This window comes from Scylla paramamosain, chromosome 18 (genome assembly GCF_035594125.1).
Source record: "Scylla paramamosain isolate STU-SP2022 chromosome 18, ASM3559412v1, whole genome shotgun sequence".
NCBI classification, from domain to species: Eukaryota; Metazoa; Arthropoda; class Malacostraca; order Decapoda; family Portunidae; genus Scylla; species Scylla paramamosain.
Genome location: NC_087168.1, coordinates 4,127,501 through 4,142,500, shown reverse-complemented (window position 1 = coordinate 4,142,500; position 15,000 = coordinate 4,127,501). Strand labels below are relative to the sequence as shown.

Here is a 15,000-nt window from a genome sequence, read left to right as displayed (position 1 = left end):
CTCTTGCGTTAGAGAGGTGGACAGAATAGGGGTGAGAGAAAGAAGAAAGTCTTGTGCAGCGAGGCCGCGGGAGGAGGGGAGGCATGCAGTTAGCAAGATCAGAAGAGCAGTTAGCATGAAAATAGCGGTAGAAGACAGCTAGATATGCAACATTGCGGCGGTGAGAGAGAGGCTGAAGACAGTCAGTTAGAGGAGAGGAGTTGATGAGACGAAAAGCTTTTGATTCTACCCTGTCTAGAAGAGCAGTATGAGTGGAACCCCCCCCCAGACATGTGAAGCATACTCCATACATGGACGGATAAGGCCCTTGTACAGAGTTAGCAGCTAGGGGGGTGAGAAAAACTGGCGGAGACGTCTCAGAACACCTAACTTCATAGAAGCTGTTTTAGCTAGAGATGAGATGTGAAGTTTCCAGTTCAGATTATAAGTAAAGGACAGACCGAGGATGTTCAGTGTAGAAGAGGGGGACAGTTAAGTGTCATTGAAGAAGAGGGGATAGTTGTCTGGAAGGTTGTGTCGAGTTGATAGATGGAGGAATTGAGTTTTTGAGGCATTGAATACCAAGTTTGCTCTGCCCCAATCAGAAATTTTAGACAGATCAGAAGTCAGGCGTTCTGTGGCTTCCCTGCGTGACATGTTTACCTCCTGAAGGGTTGGACGTCTATGAAAAGACGTGGAAAAGTGCAGGGTGGTATCATCAGCGTAGGAGTGGATAGGACAAGAAGTTTGGTTTAGAAGATCATTAATGTATAATAAGAAGAGAGTGGGTGACAGGACAGAACCCTGAGGAACACCACTGTTAATAGATTTAGGAGAAGAACAGTGACCGTCTACCACAGCAGCAATAGAACGGTCAGAAAGGAAACTTGAGATGAAGTTACAGAGAGAAGGATAGAAACCGTAGGAGGGTAGTTTGGAAATCAAAGCTTTGTGCCAGACTCTATCAAAGCTTTTGATATGTCCAAGGCAACAGTAAAAGTTTCACCAAAATCTCTAAAAGAGGATGACCAAGACTCAGTAAGGAAAGCCAGAAGATCACCAGTAGAGCGGCCTTGACGGAACCCATACTGGCGATCAGATAGAAGGTTGTGAAGTGATAGATGTTTAAGAATCTTCCTGTTGAGGATAGATTCAAAAACTTTAGATAAGCAGGAAATTAAAGCAATAGGACGATAGTTTGAGGGATTAGAATGGTCACCCTTTTTAGGAACAGGCTGAATGTAGGCAAACTTCCAGCAAGAAGGAAAGGTAGATGTTGACAGACAGAGCTGAAAGAGTTTGACTAGGCAAGGTGCAAGCACGGAGGCACAGTTTCGGAGAACAATAGGAGGGACCCCATCAGGTCCATAAGCCTTCCGAGGGTTTAGGCCAGCGAGGGCATGGAAAACATCATTGCGAAGAATTTTAATAGGTGGCATGAAGTAGTCAGAGGGTGGAGGAGAGGGAGGAACAAGCCCAGAATCGTCCAAGGTAGAGTTTTTAGCAAAGGTTTGAGCAAAGAGTTCAGCTTTAGAAATAGATGTGATTGCAGTGGTGCCATCTGGTTGAAATAGAGGAGGGAAAGAAGAAGAAGCAAAGTTATTGGAGATATTTTTGGCTAGATGCCAGAAATCACGAGGGGAGTTAGATCTTGAAAGGTTTTGACATTTTCTGTTAATGAAGGAGTTTTTGGCTAGTTGGAGAACAGACTTAGCATGGTTCCGGGCAGAAATATAAAGTGCATGAGATTCTGGTGATGGAAGGCTTAAGTGCCTTTTGTGGGCCACCTCTCTATCATGTATAGCACGAGAACAAGCTGTGTTAAGCCAAGGTTTAGAAGGTTTAGGACGAGAAAAAGAGTGAGGAATGTATGCCTCCGTGCCAGACACTATCACCTCTGTTTTGCGCTCAGCACACAAAGACGGGTCTCTGACACGGAAGCAGTAGTCATTCCAAGGAAAATCAGCAAAATACCTCCTCAGGTTCCCCCAACTAGCAGAGGCAAAACGCCAGAGGCACCTTTGCTTAGGGGGATCCTGAGGAGGGATTGGAGTGATAGGACAAGATAAAGATATGAGATTGTGATCGGAGGAGCCCAACGGAGAAGAAAGGGTGACAGCATAAGCGGAAGGATTAGAGGTCAGGAAAAGGTCAAGAATGTTGGGCGTATCTCCAAGACGGTCAGGAATACGAGTAGGGTGTTGCACCAATTGCTCTAGGTCATGGAGGATAGCAAAGTTGTAGGCTAGTTCACCAGAATGGTCAGTGAAAGGAGAGGAAAGCCAAAGCCGGTGGTGAACATTGAAGTCTCCAAGAATGGAGATCTCTGCAAAAGGGAAGAGGGTCAGAATGTGCTCCACTTTGGAAGTTAAGTAGTCAAAGAATTTCTTATAGTCAGAGGAGTTAGGTGAGAGGTATACAGCACAGATAAATTTAGTATAAGAGTGACTCTGTAGTCGTAGCCAGATGGTGGAAAACTCGGAAGATTCAAGAGCGTGGGCACGAGAGCAGGTTAAGTCATTGCGCACATAAACGCAGCATCCAGCTTTGGATCGAAAATGAAGATAGAGAAAGTAGGAGAAAACAGAAAAGGAGTTACTGTCAGTTGCCTCAGACACCTGAGTTTCAGTGAGGAAAAGAAGATGAGGTTTAGAAGAGGAGAGGTGGTGTTCTACAGATTGAAAATTAGATCTTAGACCACGAATGTTGCAGAAGTTAATGAAGAAAAAGTTGAGGGGGGTGTCAAGACACTTAGGGTCCGGCAGAAAGGCAGTCCGACCTGGGGACATTTATGGTCCCCTCCCCAGATGGGGACTCCGAGGCTGGTGTAGGAGTCGCCATGATGATTTTAAAATTTTTGAGTGAAGGGTGTGTGTGTTATTAGGTGCTTGTAGTTTTGTGTGGAGGAAGAGAGTTGTCTTTAGAGGGCAGGCTGTGACTGTCCCCTTGTGTTGTGAGACACAAAGGGAAACGTTCAGTGAGGTCACAGCTGGGTTTAATGATAAGTTCACAGCACCCCCCGAACAGTGCTTTAGACCTCACTGGGAGTAATTATCGTTTCGGCAGGTGTCTACTGCCTCCTCCTCTTACCTCTTCACTCCCATTTTTCCTCACACCTTCTTCCTCCACTTGTCCGAAATTTCTCATCAATAATAATAATAATGACAATAATACTAATAATAATAATAATAATAATAATAATAATAATAATAATAATAATAATAATAATAATAATAATATTAATAATAATAATAATAATAATAGTAATAATAATAACAATAGTAACAGTAATAGCAACAATAACAATGACCACAACAACAACAACAACAACAACAACAACCAGAAGGCACTGAGCAAGCGCACTATATCTCAATAATGAAGTTGTTAGTGCCGAGTCACCAGGAAGCCTTAAAAGATTAGATAAATAGAGGATGATGATGACAGGCGATGAAGAGGGTGATAAGCGGAAATACGAGTAGATATGTATCGTGCTGGGACTGCCACGTGTAGGCCTGGCGGCTTCCTTCAGCTTGCCTTGTTTTCTTACGTTGTTAATCGCCACCGCCCTGCACTAATGTGAAATGTGGAGAGCGTTTTCCGTAGAGTAAATACACTTTCACACATTTCCCGAAGATTATGTACCTGGGACAGTATTCTCATATATTTGGGTGTCTCTCTCCACTTTAAGAGGTTGTAGTGAAAGTAACTGTGGGTTTTAATGAATGTTTTCATGATTCTAGTGATAATGTAACAAGAATGCTACACCATCAATGTGAAAAAATATCCACGAGAACCAGAAAAATTATGTGTGCGGCCTTTGTAAGTAGTCCTCAACCCTTTGAGTGCGATGAAGGAATGAAAGTGTTGTGTTGCGGGTTTAGAGCATGATATCAAGAGACGTAATCGACAGTAAGGAAGTGAATTATGGATTATTTCAAATCTTCCGTTGCTTGTTATCTTGTCTTGCCTCGGTGCTCTGTGTAAGCTTACTCAAACAAGAAGAACTGTGTGTTATGAGCAGCCAAAGGGTTAAGAAAACACAAGGCGTGTCGGATTACAGGTCGTGGCTCTCGGTACCAGGCTGACATCCCTCTGAAACAGCGGTGGTGTAGACAATGTGTGCACTATTGAAATAATTCCGGAAACGCAAAACAGTTTTTTTTTTTTTTTTTACCTGAAGATTAGCACTTTTCTATGCTATGAAAATATTTCACCGATGTTTTTTTTTTTTTTTCATGGATTTCTTATACAAGGTTAAAGTTTTCCCAGTCGTGTAGTCACCAGCACTCCCTCGTATCTAAGTCTTGCGACCTCAGGGGGAGAGAACAGAGCCTCACAGCACTTCGCTGCACAGGACAGCAGCGAATTTCTACCGCGCGCAGATATTGAAAAATATTGAAGAAACTGGGGAAAAAATCTTTGACCTACGTACATACATATCCGGTTCTTAGTAAACATTTTATTTATTTATTTTTTTCTTTCTTTGGTGTAAGGGACACAATGAAAATAAATAATGAGGACAATAATAGTAATGATAGCGGAATTTGCTAGTCATTTTTTATCGATCTGTTTTTGGTTGTTTATTACGTACTTGTTTGTGGCTTGTATGAGGGCACAGGAACAAAAAAAAAAATATTGTAATGGGCGACAGTTGTGTGTATGTGTGTGTGTGTGTGTGTGTGTGTGTGTGTGTGTGTGTGTGTGTGCTTCGTGTCTCTCTCTCTCTCTCTCTCTCTCTCTCTCTCTCTCTCTCTCTCTCTCTCTCTCTCTCTCTCTCTCTCTCTCTCTCTCTCTCTCTCTCTCTCTCTCTCTCTCTCTCTCTCTCTCTCTCTTCTCCTTTATTACAAACATAAGTATCTTCCCGTCATCTCTTTTTCACTTTTTTTTTTTTTTTACTCTTCTCATCTTCTCTTGTTTTATTTTATTTTCTGGTTTGGATGTCGCCACACTTGTACTAACTGTTAGGAAAGTTTGTACCGTAAGGAAGAAGACGCGTTTACTTACTGACCGAAACTTGAGTACGATCACCACCGCCACGACCACCACGACCACCACCACCACGACCACCACCACCCTCATATCGCCAGACGCAGTGAGTAAGGATGCAAATATTCCTGGATCTGTCAGCGCCGTTACATCACCCGCTTCGCTATTGACCCTCAAGAAGTAGGGAGCGCCATCAAAGGCATGTAGCAGCAGGTCAGTGGTCGTAAGTGACTGCTCAATTGACGCCCTGAATAGCCAACCCGTTCGAATCCCAGAAGTCCGGCGTCCATCGCAAAGGGCGCGAGGACGAGATTGCCCAGTGCTTCTGTAGTGACCCATTGGTGGTGTGCCCGCGTCCCTTGTAGCCTCGTGACCACTACTGACGCGGTGGATTGCGCTTTCTCTTCTCTCTCTCTCTCTCTCTCTCTCTCTCTCTCTCTCTCTCTCTCTCTCTCAAATCATGCTCTTTCTTCCATCTCAAACGAATCTGTTGGTTGTTGTTGCTGTTGTTGTTGTTGTTGTTGTTGTTGTTGTTGTTGCCACTTTTTTTATAGACACGGCTCAATATTTTCAGCTGGAATGTCACTGTTCTATATCTCAAATGATCTTCGTTCCTCCTCAGACTAAACTTTTGTGATATAACGGCTTCATTTGTTTCTGCTTACCATTGTTATTGTTATTGTCATCAAGAGATACTTTTCCATATTTTCCGATCGGAATTTCGACTTTCTGTAGCTCAAAACGTGCTTCTTGTCCCCGCTAAGACGCTGTTTCCTCTCTCTCTCTCTCTCTCTCTCTCTCTCTCTCTCTCTCTCTCTCTCTCTCTCTCTCTCTCTCTCTCTCTCTCTCTCTCTCTCTCTCTCTCTCTCTCTCTCTCTCTCTCTCTCTCTCTCTCTCTTTATTTAGTGCTACTTCCTAAAAATATATTTCATTACTTTCTACAGGAATTTTAAACTTTTATACCACAACCAATCCTTTTTTCGTTCTAGCTTTTAGGAAATATTTCTTTCTTTCCTTTTTTTTTTCTTTTCAAGTCTAATATCGTATTTCCATAAGTCACTTTAATTACTGCTGTCATCTATGCGGCTCATTTTAATATTCTCTTGATCATCTGTACTCTAAATCATGTTATTTGTTCCACCTCAGACAATTCTTTGCCTTTTTTTTTTTTTTACAACATGACTCCGCAGTTACTATTTATTTTAATCTATGAGACACTTTCCATATTCTCAACGAAAACATCGATCTTCTCTGCCCGAAATCATGCTCTTTACATCACTCTAGACGGTTTTTTTTTTTTTTTTTTTAAGTCTAGGGTGTGGCTACATAGACCTCAGTCAGATTACGGGAACAATGAGGCTATCTCGGTCCTTGGCTTTTTTGTAACAGGATCGCTCAGTTACGATTTATTTTAGTGGTCGTTTTATCTGCGAGGCGGGGCACGCGTGTTTAAGAGTTCCTCCAACCTTCGCCGCGGGACCCGTGAGGCGAACTGAGCAAATCAGGGAAGAAAGAGCGAGGAGGCAATGCAGCTTTTGAGTGACACAAGACTGGCGGGCGTGGGTGCTGGTGGAATGGACTGATGATCTCACGCTGAACTCTCTCTCTCTCTCTCTCTCTCTCTCTCTCTCTCTCTCTCTCTCTCTCTCTCTCTCTCTCTCTCTCTCTCTCTCTCTCTGTGTTTGTCTGTTTATGTGTTTGTCTGTCTACATATGAATAGGACCAATCAGAGTAAGGACAAATGAACAGCAGTAAGCTCGTCAGGTTCAGCAGTTGATAACAATACAGATGAGGCAGAAAGCGATGACTGCCGCGTCGTATACTAGTTAACTCAGGGAAGATATTATATAGAAGAGGTATTTACAACTTATATTTGCTTTGGATTTATGTGGCGTGTACTTGGAGCGTTTTGGAAGTGTGGGTGGGAAGTTTTATGAGTTCAAACGCGTTGTTGAAATGGATGAAAACCTTTACAAATGAAAGACAAATGAGAATGTGTTAAAGAAAGGTTTGACTGAGATAGTGAATATTCTGTGATGAAAAACTGTACAGACAAATGAAAACATATAAAGAAAGGTTTGCTTGAAGAACGAAAATGTCTGGTGAAGTTGAAGTGGATGCAAGCTACATAGATGAACGACAAATGAGAACGTGTTAAAGAAAGGTTTGGCTGAGAAAGTATTATACAAGAAATACGAGTCTTGTAGAGTCGTTTGAGGTGGATGAAACCTACACAGGAAAGGAATATGATGGGAATAATTATAAAGTAAAAGTGAAGAATCTGGAATGGTTAATCTGCCTCAAGAAACTGTATAAGTAATAAGGGACGAAGCAGGATGAAACCTTGACAGGATAAGCTATAAATGACAGGGAATGAGTAAATTTGATAATGAAATAAGGGAAAGACTCAGAAGGGATAATCCGACATCAGAAAAAAAAAAAATCAAGCCATAAAGATTACACAGTTGCTAAAAAGTGACTGGTGTGAGTAGGAAAGGATAAATAGGATTACCTGCGAATGACAAAGAGCCAATAAACGTAATGTAAAAAAGTGATAAGAGGAATACCTGACATGGATGATCTGACGTAAGAATTTGGACCAGTAATGAGAGACACGGAGTTGCTATAGAAGTGACGGGCAGGAGCAAGAATAAGCTTGGGCCTGTGCTGTCCCGCGTCACGCCTTGTCCTGCCTAGTGTAAACAAGGGTTACTAGAGGTACTGGGGTCTTCAAGGTTGCTTTCATGATAGGGAATCTGAACCATCAGTTATAAAAGCACCCAAAAAAAAAAAAAAAAAAAGGAAGACTGATCATCTCTGTGGTTCTAAAAAAAAAAAAGGAAGACTGATCGTCTCTGCGGTCCTAAAAAAAAAAAAATCTTACTAAAGAACCAGTGGAAGAATTATGGCTTTCAAGGGTACTTTCATCACTACACTTACTGTGTGATAAGGAATCTGAACCATCAATTAAAAAAAAAAAAAAACACCATGAAATCCGACTTATCACCTCTGTGGTCCTCACAAAAGATAGTCCCTCCGAGAGAAGCAGACGATAATGGAAAAATTGGCGGCTTCAAAGATGCTTTCATGATTACACTTACAGTGTGATAGGGAATATGAACAGTCACTTGGAAAAACACCATGAGAACCCGATTTATCATCTCAATGATCTTTGAAAACACTTCTTACAACATAATCATGCGTCTCAGAATACTTAGATTAACCACAGAGGATAAAAGAATGAGTAGATCAGTAAAACAAAGTAAGACAAAGATTTCAGAGGGGTAATCTGGCGACCTGAAACCACATCATTAAGTAAAGGGACATGCTATATATTGATATGAACGAGAAATTAAAGCTTATGTGGATGAAATGTTCAGAGAAGTGATGGTGTCTGTGTTGCTGCCACTGAAATTATGCATGTGTTGTTGTTGCTGCCTCGCCTGAGAGCGAAAAATGTACGACAACAGCACTTTAGAAGATACAAAGGCAGCAACGAAGACAAGAGTTACGATCACTTGAGGAGAGAGAGAGAGAGAGAGAGAGAGAGAGAGAGAGAGAGAGAGAGAGAGAGAGAGAGAGAGAGAGAGAGAGAGAGAGAGAGAGAGAGAGAATAAGATTTGTGGTGAAAATGAGACAGACACAAACAGACAGAGAGATAATGCATAGAAAAAGAAAAACATGAGGCTTGATGTGAAAATTAGACATACAGGCAGACACAGAGACGATAGAAATAGAAAGAATAAGACTTGAGATAAAAATTAGATAACCTGACTACAATTTCAGAGAGAGAGAGAGAGAGAGAGAGAGAGAGGGGGGGAGGGTGACGGAGTGCGAGGTGGGCAAGGGGAGGAAGGTAAAGCAAGAGTACGAACAGGAGACGAACAACACTCACGCGAGCACAAGGTCGAGCAGCTGTCCCACCAGACCGTAGTCCTCGGCGGGCTCCTCGGCGGTTTCGCAGATGGCTTTCAGCAAACACTGGTGCCCGTTGACTCCCAGGCTGGCGGGGACGAAGAGTATGTGTGACCTAGATCTGCTACGCGCTGCTTTACACGCATCCATACATACTTACTGGTCTGTGTAACTTAGGATTCTGAAAGAGTTAGGCGCCGCACCTACACTGAATTTTAAAAGCCTTAATTTGAAGTGACTCGGGTTTTTACTTTATTTTTTTTTTATTCTTTTTTATTTATTTATTTATTTTTTATTTTTTTTTTTTTTTACGGTTATAGTGGCAGATCAACAAAATTTCTACACTAACAGGAGAAACACTCTTGAGAACCTGGCTAATCATCTCTGTGGCCTTTTAGTGGACGTGGTGAGGGAGCAGAGCGTTTCAGAATACAGGGCTTAGATCCACCACACACTGCGCTACACACATTCACGCATGCTAATAATAACACCTCCCTACTCTTTTTTCTTTTTTTTTTTTCGTATGTACAAATATAATCGTGGAAATAGTGGGAAGAAAAAAAAGTTTGCATTTGCGCCACTATACATTCTAATGCACCCTACGTACACTCAGTCATGCAAACTTATAATTTCGCCTCCCTATTCTTTGTTTGTTGTGTATATGCAAATTTAATCGTGGCAGTAGTGGAAAAAATGAGAGAAGCTTGTATTTACGCCAGTACACGTTTTAATACTTACTCATACAAAGTTTAAGTGAACAGATATATCTATTCTTCTGTTCTTAGTTTGACTACTCAGTGCTTGTTGATCTGATCGCTGCAGCAGTGGAAGGAGAACGAAAAACAAAAAACACGTACAAACTTCTCTTCGTTCTAGTATTTACTCCTAGACATTCCTATTCGTAATCTGTCCACTCAGTTCACGTAATTCTATAGTGGAAAGAAGTAAGAAAGCCTAAAAAAATCTCTACAAACTCCACTTCAGGTTCTAATCACCTTCCTTAATCTATCGATTAGATATTTCTTTCCTGGTCACTCACCAAGGAGGAGGCAGTAGACACCTGCCGAAACGCTAATAACTCCCAGTGAGGTCTAAAGCACTGTTCAGGGGGTGCTGTGAACTTATCATTAAACCCAGCTGTGAACTCACTGAACGTTTCCCTTTGTGTCTCACAACACAAAGGGGCAGTCACAGCCTGCCATCTAAAAACAGCTCTCTTCCTTCACACAAAACTACAAGCACCTAATTACACACACACCCTTCACTCAAAATTCAAAATCATGGCCACTCCTACACCAGCCTCGGAGTCCCCATCTGGAGAGGGGACCACAAATGTCCCCAGGTCGAACTGCTCTTTTGGTATCAACCCTAAGTTTTTTGACACCCCCCTCAACTTTTCCTTCATTAATTTCTGCAACATTCGCGGTCTTAGATCTAATTTTCAATCTGAAGAACACAACCTCTCCTCTTCTAAACCTCATCTTTTTTTCCTCACTGAAACTCAGGTGTCTGAGGCAACTGAGAGTAGCCCCTTTTCTGTTCCCTCCTACTTTCTCTATCCTCATTTTCAATCCAAAGCTGGATGTTGCATTTATGTGCGTAACGCCTTAACCTGCTCTCGTGCCCACGTTCTTGAATCTTCCGAGTTTTCCATCATCTGGCTACGACTACAGAGTCACTCTCAAACTAAATTTATCTGTGCTGTATACCTCTCACCTAACTCCTCTGACTATAAGAAATTCTTTGACTACTTAACTTCCAAAGTGGAGCACATTCTGACCTTCTTCCCTTTTGCAGAGATCTCCATTCTTGGAGACTTCAATGTTCACCACCAGCTTTGGCTTTCCTCTCCCTTCACTGACCATTCTGGTGAACTTCCCTTCAACTCTGCTATCCTTCATGACCTAGAGCAATTGGTGCAACACCCTACTCGTATTCCTTAACCTCTAATCCTGGTTATGGTGTTACCCTCTCTTCTCCGTTGGGCTCCTCCGATCACAATCTCATATCTGTATCTTGTCCTATCGGTCCAATCCCTCCTCAGGATCCCCCTAAGAGGAGGTGCCTCTGGCATTTTGCCTCTCCTAGTTGGGGGGACCTGAGAAAGTATTTTGCTGATTTTTTCCTTGGAATGACTACTGCTTCCGTGACAGAGACCAATCTCTGTGTGCCGAGTGCATAACAGAGGTAATAGTGTCTGGCATGGAGGCGTACATCCCTCACTCTTTTTCTCGACCTAAACCTTCCATACATTGGTTTAACACAGCTTGTTCTCGTGCTATACATGATAGAGAGGTGGCCCACAAAAGATGCTTGAGCCTTCCATCACCAAAATCTCATGCACTTTATATTTCTGTCCGGAGCCATGCCAAGTCAGTTCTCCAACTAGCCAAAAACTCTTTCATTAAGAGAAAGTGTCAAAACTTTTCAAGATCTAACTCCCCTCGTGACTTCTGGCATCTAGCCAAAAACATCTCCAATAACTTTCCTTCTTCTTTCCCTCCTTTATTTCAACCAGATGGTACCACTGCTATCACATCTATCTCTAAAGCTGAACTCTTCGCTCAGACCTTTGCTAAAAACTCTACCTTGGACGATTCTGGGCTTGTTTCTCTCTCTCCTCTACCCTCTGACTATTTCATACTACCTATTAAAATTCTTCGCAATGATGCTTTCCATGCCTTCGCTGGCCTAAACCCTCGGAAGGCTTATGGACCTGATGGGGTCCCTCCTATTGTTCTCCGAAACTGTGCCTCCGTGCTTGCACCTTGCCTAGTCAAACTTTTTCAACTTTGTTTGTCAACATCTACCTTTCCTTCTTGCTGGAAGTTTGCCTACATTCAGCCTGTTCCTAAAAAGAGTGACCGTTCTAATCCCTCAAACTACAGTCCTATTGCTTTAATTTCCTGCCTGTCTAAAGTTTTTTAATCTATCCTCAACAGGAAGATTCTTAAGCATCTATCACATCACAACCTTCTATCTGATCGCCAGTGTGGGCTCCGTCAAGGCCGCTGAATGCTGCATCTCTTGCTATCTTCTATCGCTATTTTCATGCTAACTGTTCTTCTGATCTTGCTAACTGCATGCCTCCCCACCTCCCGCGGCCTCGCTGCACAAGACTTTCTTCTTTCTCTCACCCCTATCCTGTCCACCTCTCTAATGCAAGAGTTAACCAGTATTCTCAGTCATTTATCCCTTTCTCTGGTAAACTCTGAAACTCCCTTCCTGCTTCTGTATTTTCACCTTCCTATGACTTGAATTCTTTCAAGAGGGAGGTTTCAAGACATTTATCCTTCAATTTTTGACTACCACCTCGGACCCTATTCGGGACAGGCATCTCAGTGGGCTTTTTATTTTTTTTATTAGAATTTTGTTGCCCTTGGCCGGTGTCCCTCCTACATAAAAAAAAAAATAAATCAGACCGTTGTATTGGTGGAAGCAGAGCGATAATGTCTCTACAAATATCACTTGAGGTTCCGATACCTCGTCGTGCCTGTCTAGTCATAATGTTTAGTGCGGACACTGTGCATAAGATAACATGAGATCTGATGGTGACAGTAGCAGGAAACGAACTAGAATCCTTTACAGTATAGATTCATGTTTCACTACGCGTTCGTGCCTCTTATTCGTGCCCTCCAAGACATCGTTAAGTACTCTCTTTCTTAGTTTGCTTGCTGAGTCTGAGTCTGGTCTGGGCGTGTCAAGAGGAGAGGCCGGGAGTTTGTGGGAGGAGGATGTTGAGGATGATTTACAGAGCAGGAGAAAAAAGGAAGACCTAAGAGAAGGTTAATGGATGCAGTGAAAGAAGAGCTGCTTGTAATAGATGTCTTACACACACACACACACACACACACACACACACACACACACACACACACACACACACACACACACACACACACACACACACACACACACACACACACACACACACACACATTCACACACACACACACGCACGCACACACACACACACACACACACACACACACACACACACACACACACACACACACACACACACACACACACACACACACACACACACACACACACACACACACACACACACACACACAAGAGCCTGCTCGTGATCAGGCCTTGGTGAATTACACACACTCACGTAACAAGACACACATACACTCCAAATAGCATTAAGGAGGAAGGCTCAGAACACCAAGTGAGTCGGAAAAGAGAAGGAATTATCTGTGGCGACTCTTAACGGGAGCAGCCCAAAGGAGATGCTATTTTTTTGCATGCCTGGGAATCTAGCCGTGTCAGTACCAGAAGTGAGACGATGATCCTGTGTACCCTACCTATTGCAAACATTCGTACGCCAGTAAGCCCCAGGTGACTTCACTGAGCAGGAATAAAACTAAAGGCAATGAAATATCTTAACCAATTCATTACACCTTTTTCTGGTGTAGCTGGGGTTTTTAATTACATTCTGAAACACCTTAGCGCCACACCACTAATTTCAAAATGCTGTTGGTGAAGTGACACGGGTTTAACAAGATTTCTACATTATCAACAGCTGAAACACTTTTCAGAACTTGGATAATCCTCTCTGTGGCTTTTATAAATAGTCGTGGTGAGAGAGCAGAGCGCTTCAGAGTAGAGGGGATTGTTGTGGCGATCAAGCAAAAGAAAATGATGATGATGATGATGCTGATGATAATGATACTGCTGCTGCTGCTGATGATGATGATGATGATGATAGTGAAGAAAAGAAGAATAAGGAGAAGAAACTAATCAATCGTACCCCTCGCTCGGTCACGACGGCCAAGCCCTGAAGGATTTGCGTCAAAGTTGTTTAAGGTAAACTTGCACCAAACCTTTGTGATGAACGTAGGAAGACGCGGTAGTGGCCAAACAGTTACACGTGCTAACTTCACTTGTTTTTTTGTGCCTCTGTCTACCACATACCAGGAAATTTAGTCACTGTAGCGGAGAGGAGTAAAGCAAAAACGTGCACACACACACGTACACGTACACGTACAACACACACACACACACACACACACACACACACACACACACACACACACACTTCGAACACCATTAAGAAGGGGATCACAGCAACAGCAGCTCGCGTGATGGTGGTGGTGATGGTGGTGGTGGTGGTGGTGGGGAGTGACAGAGAGAGAGAGAGAGAGAGAGAGAGAGAGAGAGAGAGAGAGAGAGAGAGAGAGAGTGGGCGAGGGGACAAAGCAAGATTACATAAGCTGCGCGCCAAGGACAGATGAGAGAGAGAGAGAGAGAGAGAGAGAGAGAGAGAGAGAGAGAGAGAGAGAGCATTTGGGCGTTGTTCGCATAATATAGCGTTTCGTATGAGAGAGAGAGAGAGAGAGAGAGAGAGAGAGAGAGAGAGAGATGTTCTGGCTGAGGTTAAGTGCGTTGAGGGCCCAAGAATGGAGTGTACCCAGTGTTTGATTAATCTCACCAAGCATTCTAGAGCAAGGTGCTCGCCGCCGCCGCCACCACCCACACTCCCAGACAGTCACGAGATGTTGCTGTGTCTGGATGAACTAGGTCACGCCTGCATCAAGAATATCGCCACCACCACCACCACCACCACCACTATCACTATTACCACCATGCATGTTACGACTGTTACTTCTTCTTCTTCTACTGCTGCTGCTGCTACTACTGTTTCTATTGCTACTACTGCTGCTGCTGCTACTACTACTACTACTACTACTACTACTACTACTACCACTACTACTACTACTACTACTACTACTACTACTACTACTACTACTACTGCTGCCTTTTCTCGCCACGCACGTGCAATGGGACACTCGAGAAGAAAAGCCGAGCAGAAGCCAAAATAGCCCATGTTGAAATACCAGATTGTACTGACCCTCTGCTTTTGCCTTGGAGTCCTCTTCCTACTATTGCTATTTCTACTACTACTACTACTACTACTACTACTACTACTACTACTACTACTACTAACACTACTACTACTACTAACACCACTACTACTACTACTACTACTACTACTACTACTACTACTACTAACACTACTACCAATAATAATAATTATTATTATTATTAATATAATAAAAATAATAATAGTAACAATAAAAAGCAGTAGTAGTAGTAGTAGTACTATTA

At 42.7% G+C, this 15,000-nt stretch overlaps 1 protein-coding gene across 1 annotated transcript in view; it reads right to left on the bottom strand.

Annotated features, from left to right (window-relative positions):
• The window catches only part of LOC135108960 (uncharacterized), a 59,683-nt gene that overhangs the window by 12,730 nt on the left and 31,953 nt on the right, over positions 1-15,000 (bottom strand). The window contains exon 4 of the mRNA XM_064019861.1: positions 8,861-8,968. Within this exon, the coding sequence (XP_063875931.1) occupies positions 8,861-8,968 (108 nt within the window). The remainder of the gene's footprint in view (positions 1-8,860; positions 8,969-15,000) is intronic.